Source organism: Palaemon carinicauda, chromosome 22, assembly GCF_036898095.1.
Source record: "Palaemon carinicauda isolate YSFRI2023 chromosome 22, ASM3689809v2, whole genome shotgun sequence".
NCBI lineage: Eukaryota > Metazoa > Arthropoda > Malacostraca > Decapoda > Palaemonidae > Palaemon > Palaemon carinicauda.
This window is the reverse complement of record NC_090746.1, coordinates 35,667,230-35,684,344: the sequence shown is the minus strand read 5'-3', so window position 1 is coordinate 35,684,344 and position 17,115 is coordinate 35,667,230. Positions and strand designations below refer to the sequence as shown.

General features: G+C 42.3%; 1 protein-coding gene across 2 annotated transcripts in view; it reads right to left on the bottom strand.

The window, feature by feature from the left end:
* Positions 1–4,501: 4,501 nt before the first annotated feature.
* Positions 4,502–17,115, bottom strand: part of Mat1 (CDK-activating kinase assembly factor) — a 538,684-nt gene continuing 526,070 nt past the window's right edge. For both annotated transcript variants that reach the window (XM_068346118.1, XM_068346116.1), the window contains exons 6-7: positions 14,923–15,126; positions 4,502–4,889 (exon numbers count right to left, since the gene is read on the bottom strand). In XM_068346118.1, coding sequence (XP_068202219.1) covers positions 4,674–4,889; positions 14,923–15,126 — 420 coding nt within the window. In that variant the 3' untranslated portion in view covers positions 4,502–4,673. The remainder of the gene's footprint in view (positions 4,890–14,922; positions 15,127–17,115) is intronic.

Below are 17,115 nucleotides of genomic sequence, written 5' to 3'. Positions count from 1 at the left end.
AAACTGTCTAGACTGTCTGGGTTGTGCAGTCAACCCCCTACCGGATTGCTGAGGTTGCCACACTGCGACACAACAAGTCACCTCTGCTGGTTGTTGAACGTCTTCCTAGTGACACACTGAACGTCCACAACCACCTCCGAGAGTCGCTTAACGTCAACGTGCGAGTGGCAACCCACACTGGGTCGCATCGGTGGAGGAACCACCTCAACTGGCGGACGCGAGTAGGATACCTCAGCGTCAACAGGGCGCACAACCAACCGGTAGGAAGGTTGTTGGCCAGAAGGTTCTTCTCCGTAAAAAAAATCCTCTATCAAGGACACAAGCTTGGACTGTATGTCTTGCAGCAAAGCCCATTAGGGTCTACGGGAGCAGGTGTGGCAACAGACGGGGTTAGCGACTGAAGCAGAACCATTTACCATCCCTGGAAGCCTTGTTATGCTTAAATTAAAGTCCATAGGAGGCTAAGCAGCTTAAGGCTCCTCTCCAAATGACAGAGTCCTCAAAGGAATATCAGTAGGAGGGAGAACAGCACTTTCTCATCTACAGGAACCATGTCCGAGAAAAGCTAGGTTATCTCAGTGAGGGTCTCACTGGTGCATAAGCAGCAGACCAGAAGGCAACGTTATGTAACTGCTTGACAGTCTGTGAACTGTCAAAAACTGAACTGTCAACCACAACAGGTGCGTGAGGACATACAGCACTGGTGCATTAGCAGCAGACCAGAAGGCAACGTTATGTAACAGCCTGACAGTCTGTGAACTGTCAAAAAACTGAACTGTCAACCACAACAGGTGCGTGAGGACATACAGCACTGGTGCATTAGTAGCAGACCAGAAGGCAACGTCATGAAACTGCTTGACAGTCTGTGAGCTGACAACAACCAAAGCTGTGTGGGGAAGCCTCAACTCCTGACTGACTAGTCTGCTGCGGGCGAGTGGCGGTAACCACAGTGGGTTGCGGAGGCTGACACACCGTGTCAAAACACGGCAGCTTGTGGTAGCTCACGCACGGCAACGGAGTGCTCCGTGTGTCTGTGGGAGTCAGCATGCGTCTGGCAGGGTCGACTGCGCATGAGTGGAGGAGCTCTCACAACAAGAGTGTGGGAGCAGGCAGCCGCAGCGTCTGCTGGGCGCACAACCGTGGCAGGTTGTAGGCAAACGGGTGCATCGTCAACCTTCTCCGCAGTCGGAGTGTGGGAGCAGGCAACAACCAAAGCGGAGTGGTGGTGCGTGGTGGGGACTGCCGTGGGTTGCGGAAACTAACGCATCGCGTCAAAACACGGCAGCTTGACTCCACCTTCCCACTGCTGATGCGGTAGCTCACGCATGTCAACGGAGGGTGCCGCACGTCGGCTAACGTCAACATGCGTCTGGCAGGGTCGACTGCGCATCGGTGGTGGAGCTCTCCGCAGCCGGAGTGTGGGAGCAGGCAGCCTCAGCGTGAGCTGGGCGCACAACCGAGCAGTGTCAACCTTCTCCGCACGAAACTCCTGCATAACCGCAGCTAACTGAGTCTGCATAGACTGCAGTAAAGACCACTTAGGGTCTACAAAAGCGGCAACAGACGGAGCTACTGTCCGTTGTGACTGAGGGTCTAAAACAGCTGGTGCGGCAACAGACGGAGTTACTGCCTGTTGCGGTACCACCTTGCCTCTCTTGGGAGGTGTGCAGTCGTCGGATGACTGCAGCGAGTCCGAACTGACCCAGTGGCTACACCTGGGCCGTTGGACTTGCGTGGAAGGGACCGACTTGCACTTAAAAAGCTGCGAGATGTGGTCCATGGTTTCTTACGAGAAACCTCTTCCGCAGACGAGGAATAAATGGGCTCTCTCGTCTTTGTGTGGGTGGGGCGATCTTGGGTAGATACGCCCGAAACCACGGAGGGAAAAACGTCTGTTCGTTGATCAAGGCCTGTGGAACCCATAAGTCGTTCGACATTACTTCTCCCCTGGGCTTGGGAGCTTGTAAGAGGTCCCGGACTAGGTGAACGACTGGCACGAACAGACGAACCCTCGGACGCAACACTGTAACACTTTGCGCATATCACTTTATCACTTTGATTTTCTGTTTTGCACTTATTTCACTGAAATCGAAACTTTAACTGATTTCTACCTGAAACACGCAATCCTATCCTTCATTAAAAGGTAGTAATTGCGAAAACAGTCGTACAATGCAACAGAAAACATAAATAAAGATAAAGAATTCAGTGGCTGGGAAAGAGACTAAACACTAGATCAAATAAACTACGTTTACAATCTCTCACCGCACATAGCCTGGGAACAAGAATAAAACCCTAGAAACGTTTTACCTTCTTCCCCTACAGCGACTAGGGAGGAGAGTAAAAAACGAGAACAACGTTACCAGCTTGAACGAAACGTTTATTCTCCTCTCTCTCCCTCCATCTCTATCTCTCTCTCTCTTTCTCTCTTGATTTCGCACCTGAGAGAAGAGCCCAATTATATATCGTTAAAACATGTTATTTGCTAAAGGAAAAAACTGAAAGGTTTTCCAAATAAAAAGTTCCTTTAATTTAGAATTTAAACCATTTAAGCTAAGAAAGAATGAACGAAACGCCAGAATCGGTTTACTCTTACTGCAAAGTGAAACCGTGATACACTCTCTCTCTATCGTAACGATAGAACGCATGTTGAACATCCTGAACGTCAACAACTGCGTAGACTAAAAACTAAACGTTAGTTCATCTTTGAAAACAGTACGAGACTATCAAAGAAATTCTTTCATAAAACATTAAAATTTAAAAAGTATTAAATTCTTTAAAGGTTAAATACGATATAACGGGCTCAATGTTAATTAACTTCGGTTCCAAGTTAGGACCGCCTACTATCAGGAAAGGTCGCATATAAACAAACATAAAAATTTATAGATCTATAACGTGTTAAGCAAAATTACCAAAAACCTAAACACACTTCCGTCTAAGGGAAGGGTCGGCCATTTAAAAGTGAAAGAGAGTCCATACTCTCTTCGTCACCATAATTAAATCTATCCAAAACGAGTTCAAGTTTTGAAATGAAGATAAAACCCCTGCATAGCGAAAGCTCAAAACTGGAATAGTGTACTTCACCAAATCGTTGTGAAAACAAATCCAGTTAGTAACAGCGTATTTAGCAGGTCTTGCCAGTGGCACGACAGAGAGAAAATTGGTTCTATGTTGACATCGAGTACTTGAGTACCTACTTGACAGATGGCGCTGTTGATGTACACCCCCACCTGTATAGCGATCGCTGGCGTATTCCGCCCGTAGGTTTTTTCTGTCGGGCAGCAGAGCTGACAGCTATATGATCATCGGGTAAGTTTAATATTGAAAAAGTAATTTTACCAATCTATGGTGCATATAATTTGTAACCTATACTTATACAGTATACTGCAGGTAACATAGGTAAACACTGATGATGAATTATGCATAGTGTTGATACCAGCGTAAGTGAATTATTTGATACTACTTTTACAGAACCGGTACTTGTTTTTATATAACTTTACATGCACAGTACTGTGCTTTTTATCTATAAGTGCAGTATTGTATGCACTCTCTACAAGCAATAACATTTTACTGTACACCATACAGTATTTGCTTGTGTTATTCAAAGATTACTCATCACATTTATATAGGATAAGAAGTATGCTACCTGCATAACTGTATCTTATGCAAATTACTATATTATTGAAATAATTCCATAGTAAATTCAGAAAGAGGGGCGTGTGCTGTCAAAGCAAGGGGGGGGGGGGGTTGTTACACACTATGTGCACACTATGAAGGGATAATGCTCAAGGGAACTACAAAACTTACAGTAACATACAATAAACCACTTGTATTGAGGCTGTTCAATACAGACTCCAATGAAGAGGCAATGGTGTCTGATATCAAAACAAACAAAGACGATGCTCTTGGCATAGAGAAATGGAGCTGCTGATTGACGGTGGCTTGCAGACCTGACAAAATAGTGTACACTGGAGAAACGGTCAATATTATAGTAGCTTCATGATGCTCTACTTTATGTCATCAAGAGATTTCTCATCACCTTGTCATAGATGAAAAGATCTGCAAATGCTCACCTGATATTGGTAGAGTTAGCAATGTCAGGTTTATTAAAGGTGTTGCAACTGAAAACAACCACGGTATCAACAGCAGTATCTTACTCCTCTGGTATAGTTTGTTACCCAAGAATACTGTACTACAATCCTTATTCAACTGCTCATAACTGTCACTGTTGCAATACCTCAAGCCTTTGTGAACCCTGGAATTCTGATTTCTGGGTCGACCTGTGACGGCCAGTGAAAAAGCCATAACGGACAATACATTTGGGTACTCTTTCAGCAGACCATATTTAATCTTTATATGGGTTATTTACCAAAATAGTTTATATAGGCAAAAAATGAGAGAAATAATCTCAACTATGACAGTTGCATTGATAAGCAAGTTCCTTCAATATAAGGGAATTGCAATTAGTTTTAAATTTGTCTTTAGGCTAAATCAAACTCTCTGCTCCTACAAACATCCATATATTTAATGAATCTTCAAACTATTCAAGTACTGAGCTTTGATGTTCATACTGGTAAAAATAAAAGATAAAAAAATTAAGTACTGTACTTTGGAGAGTATGAAATTATATGAGTGATGAAAATTATACAAAAGAAAAAAAAATTATTAAAGGTGTGTTAAGTTGCTGCAGAACTGGCTGGTACTATATTGTATGAACCCATAAAGTCTTGAAGAGCTCTCAAACATGCATAATGCTCTGTATATCCACCAGCATTAGCTTGTGGTGAGGCTCGCCTTACGTGACTGAGGTATCCACCAGTTTCTAGTTCATCCCATGATGGTTTAGACAAGGAAAATGGTAGAATAGGGGGTTCATATACGTATTTCTCCTCCTGTAAAATAAAAAAAATTAAATTTCCAACAAACTATTTTGCACATTTAACAAAAAAGCTAAATTTCAATTACCTGAATGCTCTTATGAAAAGTACCTTATATCCCTATACTTACCATATACTGTACTGTGTATTGAAAGACCTTGACAGTTATCCTAACAAGAATGAAACACTGCATATTACTATATGGCTGTCTAGAATCATATCCACTACAACATAATTGTTAAAATGATATTTTAATTATAAAATAAATTTTTGAATATACTTACCCGGTGAATATATAATAGCTGCAACTCTGCGGCTCGACAGAAAACACACTCAAAAAAACTCGCGAGCGATCGCTATGAAGGTTGCGGGTGTGCCCACCAGCGCCAACTGTCGGCCAGATACCACTCTTGCATGTAAACAAACCCTTCAATTCTTCTCGTCCCGCTGCGTCTCTATTGGGGAGGAAGGGAGGGCCATTTAATTTATATATTCACCGGGTAAGTATATTCAAAAATTTATTTTATAATTAAAATATCATTTTTAAATATTTAACTTAGCCGGTGAATATATAATAGCTGATTCACACCCAAGGCGGTGGGTAGAGACCAGAGTTAATTAAGTTTACAGCATATAAGCTAAGAGTTTTTTCATTTTGACAGTTATCAATATAACAAAACCAAAATATATAGGTACCTGGTAAGGAAGTTGACTTAGACGATTACTCTGCCTTGTAAGTCTGTCTTCCTCACGGAGCCCAGCGATCCTCTTAGGATGCTGAAAGACTCCCAGGAGCTGAAGTATCAAGGGTTGCAACCCATACAACAGGACCTCATCAAACCCCTAATCTGGGCGCTCTCAAGAAATGACTTTGACCACCCGCCAAATCAACCAGGATGCGAAAGGCTTCTTAGCCTTCCGAACAACCCATAAAACAATATTAAAAACATTTCAAGAGACAGATTAAAAGGATATTGGAACTAGGGAAGTGTAGTGGTAAAACCCTCACCCACTACTGCACTCGCTGCAACGAATGGACCCAGTGTGTAGCAGTCCTCGTAAAGAGTCTGGACATCTTTTAAGTAAAATGACGCGAACACTGACTTGCTTCTCCAAAAAGTCGCGTCCATAATACTTTGCAGAGATTTATTTTGCTTGAAGGCCACGGAGGTTGCTATATCTCTAACTTCGTGCGTCTTAACCTTAAGCAAACATCGGTCTTTCTCATTCAAGTGAGAATGAGCTTCTCGTATTAAAAAAAAATCTGATAAAATATGACAAAGCATTCTTTGACATAGGCAATGAAGGTTTCTTAACTGAGCACCATAATGCCTCAGATTTCCCTCGTAATGACTTAGTACGAGCTAAATCGAACTTAAGAGCTCTAACAGGACATAATACTCTTTCCAGTTCGTTGCCTACGATCTCTGATAAGCAAGGAATATCAAAAGATTTAGGCCAAGGACGAGAAGGCAGTTCATTTTTGGCCAGGAAACCAAGTTGAAGTGAACAAGTGGCTTTTTTCTGTAGAAAAGCCGATGTTCTTACTGAAGGCATGAAGTTCACTGACCCTTTTAGCCGAAGCCAAGCACACTAGGAAAAGTGTCTTGAGGGTGAGATCCTTCAGGGAGGCTGAATGTAATGGCTCAAACCTGTCTGACATGAGGAACCTTAGGACCACGTCTAAGTTCCATCCAGGAGTTGCCAAACGACGTTCCTTAGAGGTCTCGAAAGACTTAAGGAGATCTTGGAGATCTTTATTGTTGGAAAGATCTAAGCCTCTATGTCGAAAGAACGAAGCCAACATGCTCCTGTAGCCCTTAATCGTGGGAGCTGAAAGGGAGTGAACCTTTCTCAGATGTAAAAGAAAATCTGCGATTTGGGCTACAGAGGTACTGGACGAGGACACAGATGCTGACTTGCACCAGTCTCAAAAGACTTCCCACTTCGACTGGTATACTCTAATGGTAGAAGCTCTCCTAGCTCTTGCAATCGCACTGGCTGCCTCCTTCGAAAAGCCTCTAGCTCTTGAGAGTCTTTCGATAGTCTGAAGGAAGTCAGACGAAGAGCGGGGAGGCTTGATGGACATTCTTTACGTGGGGCTGACGTAACAGATCTACCGTTAGAGGAAGACTTCTTGGAAAGTCTACCAGCCATTGAAGTACCTCGGTGCACCACTCTCTCGCGGGCCAGAGGGTAGCAACCAACGTCAACCTTGTCCCTTCGTGAGAGGCGAACTTCTGCAGTACCTTGTTGACTATCTTGAATGGTGGGAATGCATATAAGTCCAGAAAAGACCAATCCAGTAGAAACGCGTCTATGTAGATTGCTTCTGTATCTAGGACTGGAGAGCAATAGATTGGTAACCTTTTGGTCAACGAGGAGGCAAAGAGGTCTATGGTGGGTTGACCCCAAGTAGCCCAAAGACTCTTGCCCACGTCCTTGTGGAGGGTCCATTCCGTGGGTGGAGGTTGACGCTCAGCGTCAAAACAAGTCAACTCCGATTGTTAGCGAACGTCCTGAACGTCAACAGGAGCATCAGCAAGTGGCCTAACGTCCAAATGTGGCTGAAAATCCACACGAGACCGCATCGAGTGTGGTTCTAAACAACCTGACTGACGTGACTTGGCTACGCCAACGTCAACAGGACGCACAAAGGAACGTTAGGGTGGCTGAAGGCCAGGATCTCGATGAGATAAACGGCTAGGCTCAACGGACTTATCGGCAGAATAGTCTTCCATAAGGGAGGCAAGCTTATTCTGCATGTCTTGCCGTACAACCCATTTAGGATCAACGGGAATGGTTGCGGTAAGAGACGAGGGTAACGTCTGTGACCGCAAAACCTTGCCTACAAAAAGACTCTCGGAGTCTGTGTTACGCTTTTGTTAGGCGGCGAGCAGTCTTCCGATGACTGCATAGGGTCAGAGCTGTCCTAATGGTTAAAACCAGGACGCTGGACCTGTCCTGAAAGGACTGACTTTCGCTTAAAGGGCCTCGAAACCTTGTTCCACGGTTTCTTATGCGAAAAGCCTTCGGATGACGAGGAGAAAATCGTCTCTCTCGCCTTATGGTAGGGGTGATCTTGGTAAGATACACCCGATACCATAGAGGGAACGTCTGTTCGCTGATCAAGGCCTCTCGAACCCATAAGTCGTACGACATTACTTCTCCCCTGGGCTTGGGAGCTTGCAAGAGGTCCCGGACTAGGCGAACGACAGGCACGAACAGACGAACCCTCGGTCGCAACACTGATAACACTTTGCGCAATATCACTTTATCACTACGATTTTCTGTTTTGCACTTATTTCACTGAAATCGAATTTTTTAACAATTCACATTAGGTATGAATAAAACTGATTTCTACCTGAAGCACGCAATTCTACCCTCATCAAAAGGTTGTAATTGCGAAATCAGTCGTATAATGTAAGCACATTAATACCAGCAAAAAATAGTAAACATATTTTAAGATAAAAAAAAAAATCAGTGGCTGGGGAAGAGACTAAACACTAGTTCATTCAAAACTACGTTTTCAATCTCTCACCGTACATTGCCTTGGGACGAGAATAAAAAACTAAAAACGTTTTATCCTTTCTCCCCGTACAGAGACTAGGGACGAGAGTAACTCGAGAACAACGTTACCCGCTTGGGACGAGATAAAGATCGGAACGTTTTCTCTCCTCTCTCTCCCTCCGTCTCTATCTCTCTCTCTCTCTCTCTTGATTTCGCACCTAAGAGAAGAGCCCACTTACGTTTCGTCAAAAAACAGGTTATTTGACCAAAGGAAAAAACTGAAAGGTTTTTCAATTAAAAAGTTCCTTTAAAATAGAATTTAAAACATTTAAGCTTTGAAAGAAGAATGAACAAAACGTCAGAATCGATTTACTCTTTCTGCAAAGTGAAACCGTGATACTCTCTCTCTCTATCGTAACGATAGAGCGCAAACTGCGTAGCATAAATAAACTAAACGTTAGTTCAACTTTGAAACAGTACGAAGACTATTCAAAGAAAATCTTTCATAAAATATCTATTAAAAAATATACATTTAATAAGTTTTAAATCATTAGCTCTGTAAAAGCTATTTACGATTGAAAGGGCTCAACGTTGTTTAACTTCGGTTTCCAAGTTAGGACCGCCTCCTCTCAGGAAAGGTCGCATATAAACAAATCATTAAAATTTATTTTGATGTTTATTATAAATGGAAAGCTAATCGAAGAGGCCTAATAAAGGCGGTTGAGATATAAAATATATAGAGGAAAATCTATAATTAATTTATAACGTGATAAGATAATTGCTAAAAGCCTAAACACACTTCCGTACTGAGGGAAGGGTCGGCCATTTAAAAGTCAAAGAAAGTCCAAAAAACAATCCAAAGTCATCAAAAATTAAATCTATCCAAAAACGAGTTCAAGATTTAAGTTGAAGATAAAACACCTGTACTGCGAAAGCTCAAACCAAAATGAAGTACTTCACCAAATATGTTAAGAAAACTCCAGGTTCTACAGCGAGTATGAATACGTCTTGTCGTCAACGTCGACAGAGAAGAATTGAAGGGTTTGTTTACATGCAAGAGTGGTATCTGGCCGACAGTTGGCGCTGGTGGGCACACCCGCAACCTTCATAGCGATCGCTCGCGAGTTTTTTTGAGTGTGTTTTCTGTCGAGCCGCAGAGTTGCAGCTATTATATATTCACCGGCTAAGTTAAATATTTAAAAATCAATGATAGTAAACTTATATTCACATAAAAACTCAACCACATACATAGGGTAATATCATCAGCGCATCTCCTGTACACTGTACACACTAATAAATACTCTTTACAATGTCCCTTTAACCTCTACATACACCCACTTCTTAGCCTTTTTATCTTATCTCTGTTGCCACTTCCCTTTCATCTTGCTACTCAACTATTTTCAAATTTAACTGGATAGCACAAAGTAAGGCATAAAATGGGTAAACCAAGGGAAACACAGCTAAGACAATGAAGAGAGAGAAAGGTGTGTTAAGATGACCAGACAGAAATGGGATAAAGCCCAAGATTGGTCAAAGTCATACACATTCCATAACCAAGTTTTGATATTTGAGCTTTGTTTTTCCTATATCTATTTGTTTTTACTATATCTAGTGATTAATAATTGTAATTTTGTTTCATTACTTTATTTTAACATTTAAATATATTTGTGTCTTATGACTTTTGACCTACTGTCAACATAAACATTTTTAACATGTCTAAAAGCAGAAATAATGCTTCTTTCCCTCACATTTTTTTTTTCACTTTTTGGCTATATACTTAAAAAAAACCTTGTCACTTTTTTATAGGTTTATCTGTAGGTATATCTCTTGTCATTGGTAATTCATTATTATTTTAAAATGAACTCTAAAGGATCATACTGTCTTCAGAGAACCTCATGAATATGCAAAATCTTCAGTATTTTCAGGGTCAGCATCTAATGAAGATTGGCTCTAACAATGAGGGAGAGAGTTTTAACAATCCTTTCCCACAAGAGCGTAAAGCAAAAGTCTAAATGGCTGAGCCTTGAGGAGGAGAGACTGTGAGTAGATATAGGTGGCTGGGTGGCTGGGTATCCCACGGTCACCCCCTACCTACCCACTTTGAGTGGTTAGGTAGGGTTGCCACTACGCACTTTTAATCTAATGGCTGCCTTCCAGCTACACCGAAAGTATACACATAAATAACGTAAGGTTTGTTAGTATAGGAACAAATTGTATTTGGATCCACACTTCTGACTTATTCTTCTGCCTCGCAAAGTAAATATTCTAAAAGAGCAACAAGGATTTATAGCATGCACGGTTTAAGCTCCAGATGAGTCTAAAGTAATTCAAGAATTTGAGGCTCTGTGAGAGGATCTCAAATCTGTGATGAGCAATGACTATCAGAGTCCTTACTGAATAGAAAACTCTATTACCACTAGTCGCAACTTGAGAAGTCAGGTTAGGGTAGGCAACTGGGAAGGTAACATCAAAATTACCCCCTTTAAGCAAAAACTCACTGGCCTTCTGAGGTTTAACAAAATAAGCTAAAAATTTTAAGCTTTTTAAGCACATCACTATCAAAACTTCAATGACTAAATACTGAATTAGAGAATGGTGCTGGTGTGTCCTTATCATCATCATCCCCACTATAGTCAACAAGCCTAGTCTTCTCTGGATTTCCCCGTGCTAAAACAAGGTCTATTTTTATGCCCCCGCGGCCAGCTATCCCTGTGTCGTAAAAGGCGACTAAAAGGGACGGGACGATGGGGCTGGGAACCCCCTCTCCTGTATTTACAATCATGTGAGACATCAGCAAAGAGGTGGAGCTGGGGGGAGAGTGACTGCTCCCCGCACTCTAGTTTTGGGGTGTTTGAAGATGCATGGATGTAGGACGATAGAGAGTAAAAGATGTGAGATTGGAAGTACTGTATGTTTAGGAATAGAAGGATGGATACATTGGCCTTGTGTGAGACAAAGATAAAAGGGAAGGGTGAAGTGATGTTTAGTGAAATGTCTGGTAGACTGTCTGGGATTGAAAGGGGAAGAGCAAGAGAGGGTGTGGCTTTATTGCTGAGTGAATGGATGACAGGTAAACTAGTGGAATGGAAGGAGATATCATCTAGGTTAATGTGGGTAAGGGTTAGGTTGGGTAGGGAATGTTGGGCTTTTGTCAGTGCGTATGGGCCAGGTAGTGAGAAAAGTGAAGAAGAGTGGAATGAGTTCTGGAACGAATTAACTAGGTATGTAGAAGGACTGGGTAGAATTAATTATGTAGTAGTCATGGGTGATTTAAATGCTAGAGTGGGCGCTGGAGAGGTAGAAGGTGTCATTGGGAAGTATGGCGTACCAGATGAAAATGAGAGTGGTGAGAGACTGGTAGATATGTGTTGAGCAAGAGATGGTGGTAAGTTCTAGCTTTTTTAAAAAAAAAAAGATAAAAACAAGTATACATGGGTAAGAGTGGCAAATGGAAGAGTAGTAAAAAGGGCATTAATGGATTATGTGTTGATAACTAAAAGAATGTTTGGAAGATTGAAAGACGTGCACGTGTTTAGGGGTATGACTAACGGTATGTTTGATCATTTTTTGGTGGAAGGAAAATTAGTTGTAGCAAAAGAGGGGGGAATAGAGTAGGTGGATGTAAAAGGGAGCTAGTGAGGGTTGAAGAGCTAATAAAACCGGGGGTAAAATGTAAATATCAAGAAAGGTTGAAAATGGCATATGACAAAGTGAAAGTGAGAGAAACTGGTAATTTAGAGGAGGAGTGGAAGTTAGTAAAAGAAAATTTTGTTGGGATTGCAGGTGAGGTGTGTGGCAAGAAGGTTGTTGGAGGCAGCATGAGGAAGGGCAGTGAATGGTGAGATGAAGGAGTGAAGGTAAAAGTAGAAGAGAAAAAGAGGGCTTTTGAAGAATGGCTGCAGAGTAATAGTGTAGAGAAGTATAAAAAATATAGAGAGAAAAATTTGGAAGTAAAGCGCAAAGTAAGTGAGGCAAAGAGGGCAGCTGACCTGAGGTAGGGTCAGGGATTGGGTCATTCATATGAAGAGAATAAGAAGTTTTGGAAAGAAGTGAAGTGAGTACGGAAGGCTGGCTCAAGAATTGAAGAGACAGTGAAAGATGGAAATGGAATGTTGTTAAAAGGAGAGGAGGCAAGGAAAAGGTGAGCGGAATATTTTGAAAGTTTACTGAATGTTGAGGATAATAGGGTGGCAGATGTAATTGCTGTTACAGGTGTTGAGGTGCCGGTGATGGGAGATGAGAATGAGAGAGAGATTACAATAAGAGGAAGTGAGGAGAGCACTAGATGAAACGAGAGTAGAAAAAGCATCTGGATGGATGGTGTGAGAGCTGAGATGTTGAAGGAAGGGGGTGTGACTGTACTTGAATGGTTGGTGAGTTTGTTAAATGTGTGTATCGTGTTGTCAATGGTACCAGTAGATTGGGTTTGTGCATGTATTGTACCACTATATAAGGGTAAGGGAGATGTGCATGAGTGTTGTAATTCAAGGGGTATTAGTTTGTTGAGTGTAGTTGGAAAAGTGTATGGTAGAGTAATGATTAATAGGATTAAGGATAAAACAGAGAATGCAATCTTAGAAGTACATGGTGGTTTTAGAAGAGGTAGGGGTTGTATGAATCAGATTTTTAGTTAGGCAGATATGCAAGAAATATTTAGCAAAAGGTAGGGAGGTGTATGTTGCGTTTATGGATCTGGAGAAAGCATATGATAAAGTTGATGGGGAAGAAATGTGGAATGTGATGAGGTTATATGAAGTTGGTGGAAGGTTGTTGCAAGCAGTGTAAAGTTTCTACAAAGGTAGTACAGCATGTGTTAGGATAGGAAATGAAGTGAGCGATTGGTTTCCGATATGAGTGGGGCTGAGACAGGGATGTCTGATGTCGCCGTGGTTGTTTAACTTGTATGTTGGAGTGGTGAGAGAGGTGAATGCTCAAGTGCTTGGACGAGGATTGAAACTGGTAGGCGAGAATGACCATGAATGGGAGGTAAATCAGTTGTTTGCGGATGATACTGTACTGGTTGTAGATGCGGAGGAGAAGCTTGGCCGATTAGTGACAGAATTTGCAAGGGTGTGTGAGAGAAGGAAGTTGAGAGTTAATGTGGGTAAGAATAAGGTTAGGAGATGTATGAGAAGGGAAGGTGGTGCGAGGTTGAATGGAGAGTTACTTGAGGAGATGGATCAGTTTAAGTACTTGGGGTCTGTTGTTGCAGCAAATGGTGGAGTGGAAGCAGATGTACGTCAGAGTGAAGGAAGGGTGCAAAGTGTTGGGGGCAGTTAAGGGAGTAGTAAAAAAAAAAAAAGAGGGTTGGGCATGAATGTAAAGAGAGTTCTATATGAGAAAGTGATTGGACCAACTGTGATGTATGGATCGGAGTTGTGGGGAATGAAAGTGACGGAGAGACAAATTAAATGTGTTTGAGATTAAGTGTCTAAGGAGTAATGCTGGTGTATCTCGAGTAGATAGCGTTAGGAACGAAGTGGTGAGGGTGAGAACGGGTGTAAGAAATGAGTTAGCAGCTAGAGTGGATATGAATGTGTTGAGGTGGTTTGGCCATGTTGAGAGAATGGAAAATGGCTGTCTTGGGTGGATGGATGGAGTGAAGAAAGCTCTGGGTGATAGGAGGATAGATGTGAGAGAGGCAAGAGAGCATGCTAGAAATAGGAGTGAATGGCGAGTGATTGTGACGCAGTTCCGGTAGGCCCTGCTGCTTCCTCCGGTGCCTTGGATGACCGCAGAGGTAGCAGCAGTAGGGGATTCAGCGTTATGAAGCTTCATCTGTGGTGGATAACGGGGGAGGGTGGGGTGTGGCACCCTAGCAGTACCAGCCGAACTCAGTTGAGTCCCTTGTCAGGCTGGGAGGAACGTAGAGGGGAGAGGTCCCCTTTTTAGTTTCCTTTGTTTGATGTCGGGTACCCCCCAAAATTGGGGGAAGTGCCTTGGTATATGTATGTATGTGATTTTTGTATCAGGAACTTTTAATTTAGTCCACAACCATTGAAACATACTTTCTCCATTACAGGAAATGTGAGGGATTGGCACTTCTCACAATGGTTATCTAAATCACATTGCTGTCCCAGACACACAAAACAGGGAGAATTTATAGTGTAAGTACTAAAAAAAATCCAGAGGAAGAAATCTTGAAATACACCAAAAATGTCTATTTATTTGGAGAACAAAGTATGTAAAACTCATGTGACAGAGCCTGAATTAACAGAGCTTCTTGCGGACCATAGCTTCACTTCTTGCTATTTAGCTGCCCGTGTTTTCCTGCTTTACAATAGGTATGTCTATGAGAGGAAAGAAGTGGGATATTTTTTAAAACTTTAAGGATAACAATAAATAAAGCTTCCAGAGAAGAAGCAATATAAACATCAGGGGAGTCTCATCGAAAAAATTTACTGTAGTAGAGCAATGGTTAGCCCGGTAACATGGATCTAGGAGTTTTAGAAGTGTCTTTCCAATGAAATTAAAATAAATCTTTATCAGTGAACTAAAAATACTTCAAAACATTGATTTAATAAAAGCTGATACATACCTTTACTGTGGTTACTGGTGCATTCATCATCTGTGCAAATCCTATCTTCACACCAGATGTAAATTCCTTTGCTTTGAGTGCCTTCTGTGCCTTAGCCAATTGCTCTCTCTCTCGGTCTTTATCCTGTTGTTCTTTTTCTTCTTCAAGACGTTTTTTATGGTCTTCTAAAATGGCTTTGGCATCTCCTTCTGAAGCCATAAGTTCCTATAAGAAAAATACATGGATGGTGCTAATGACAATCAAATTTTAAAAAAATTATAACTGATTTATAAGAATTTTTTTCAGAACAATGTACTGGATGATACCTAAAATAATTTTTTTAGAATATAAAATTTACACTATTATACTACTGCATTCTAAATGACAAAGAAAAAGGATAAAATAGAAATGAAATTGAAATCCACAGGTAAAATAGACCTACACCTTATAGCTTCTCATTTCTCTTTAGATTCCTAAATTTGTTTTCTTCATTTTGTGAATCTATAATGATTTGGTTGTGGTGATTAACTTTTTTCATCAAAATCATCACATCCTTGTACACTAGACATTATATCTCTGTAAATTTTAAAACTTGTGGTGTATTTTTGGGACTGTTGTTCTCCCTTTGTTGCATGTGCACTATACATTATTCCATTCATTCATACAACCCCTTAATGATAGGATGTCTTATTCCATAACAAACTATCCCAGTCATGTCAACATGACAAATTCGAAGATAATTTGTATTTTTCCTAACCATACAAACCTTACCTATTTACATTGGGTTTACCTTTTAGCGCAGCTGAAATGGCGAGCCATTAGAATTTACCGCGGGCGTATTACCCCCGCGCTAGTTAGCGGGGGGGTTAGGGGAGTGGTAGCTAGCTACCCCTCCCCCCTCTAACACAGATGAATGCTCACTTTCACTTAGAGGTAGTCTTGGGGGACAGGGCTGGCGGGCAAATATGTGTAAATACTGTAGCTAAGGTTTGTATGGTTAGGAAAAATACAAATTATCTTCAAATTTGTCATTTGTTCCGTAACCGAAATACAAACCACGCTATTTACATTGGGTGACTTACCCCTTAGGTAGGGTAGAAAGTCCCCAGCCATACTGGCTTTGGCTTTACCCGGGGACTCAGAATCCGAGTGAGTCGCACTCGAGAAAAGGAGTCCCTGCACCTCACAAGTTCCTTGCTCCGCAAGGAACCGTGTGGCCTACATAAGCTTGTGTGTGAAGGAAGAAGTGTGACCCGTCCTAGGCAGTTGACCTGGAGTTCCAGAAGGAACTCTGGGTTAGGACGTTCCCAATACCACCTCGTCAGGGTATGGGGGACGCGACAGTATTGACTCAATACTTGGAACACAAGGAAGCATGGTTTACCTGCAGAGGTTCGAGGTCAGCTATGCAGAGACCAGGATGCTGCTTCCCCGTAGAGGGGATGATGAAGAAAGAAATAAGGGCCAGACATACTTCTTTCGTTCATGCAGACTAAAACCTGATAACAATGCCCTCAACCTTCTGCTACCTGTCCAAAAAGGAGCCTGAGGTTCGACCAGCTGTTGTGTAGCCACCACAGAGCGATAGAAAACGTATCGAGACTCCTGTGGGTCACGCCCTGCAGGAAGCGGGCTGCGAAGGTCATTAGACGCTTCCAGACTCCAGCTTGTAGCACCTGCGTCACAGAGTAGTATTACTCGAAGGCGAGGGACGTTGCGATGTATCCAACATCGTGCTGTAGGGCGACGTGACGGGGGAGGGTCTGGAGACAGGTCGAGATGAATGTCCTTGAGTCCGGGCTGAGGAGGTATACTGGTGACTCTCCCCCGTGTCCTCCTTGTGCTCCCAAATCGGCTGCAACTGAGGACAAAACTGCAGCTGTTCCCAAAGCTAACCTCTCGATTCCTTTACTGGCAAGAAAGAGGTCTTGGGACATCAGATACAGAATGGAGACTCGAAATCTTGAAGGAATTGGACCGAAGGGCCGGGACCCCCAGATTCTGAGTCTAGCCAACAACTCAGGAGTGAACCTGAATGTTGCCTTCCCCTCTTCCTTAGAAAGGGCGGAGTCGTACGAGACCAAGAAGATTGCTTAGACACTGCCCGTGGCCAGAGTGAGCAGGAGACCCAAGGCGGAATACAATCCGAGGCCTGTCGTAAAGGGTCTTGAGAAGATCTCTTAAGGGACTAAAAAGTCCGAGACATGCTCCAAG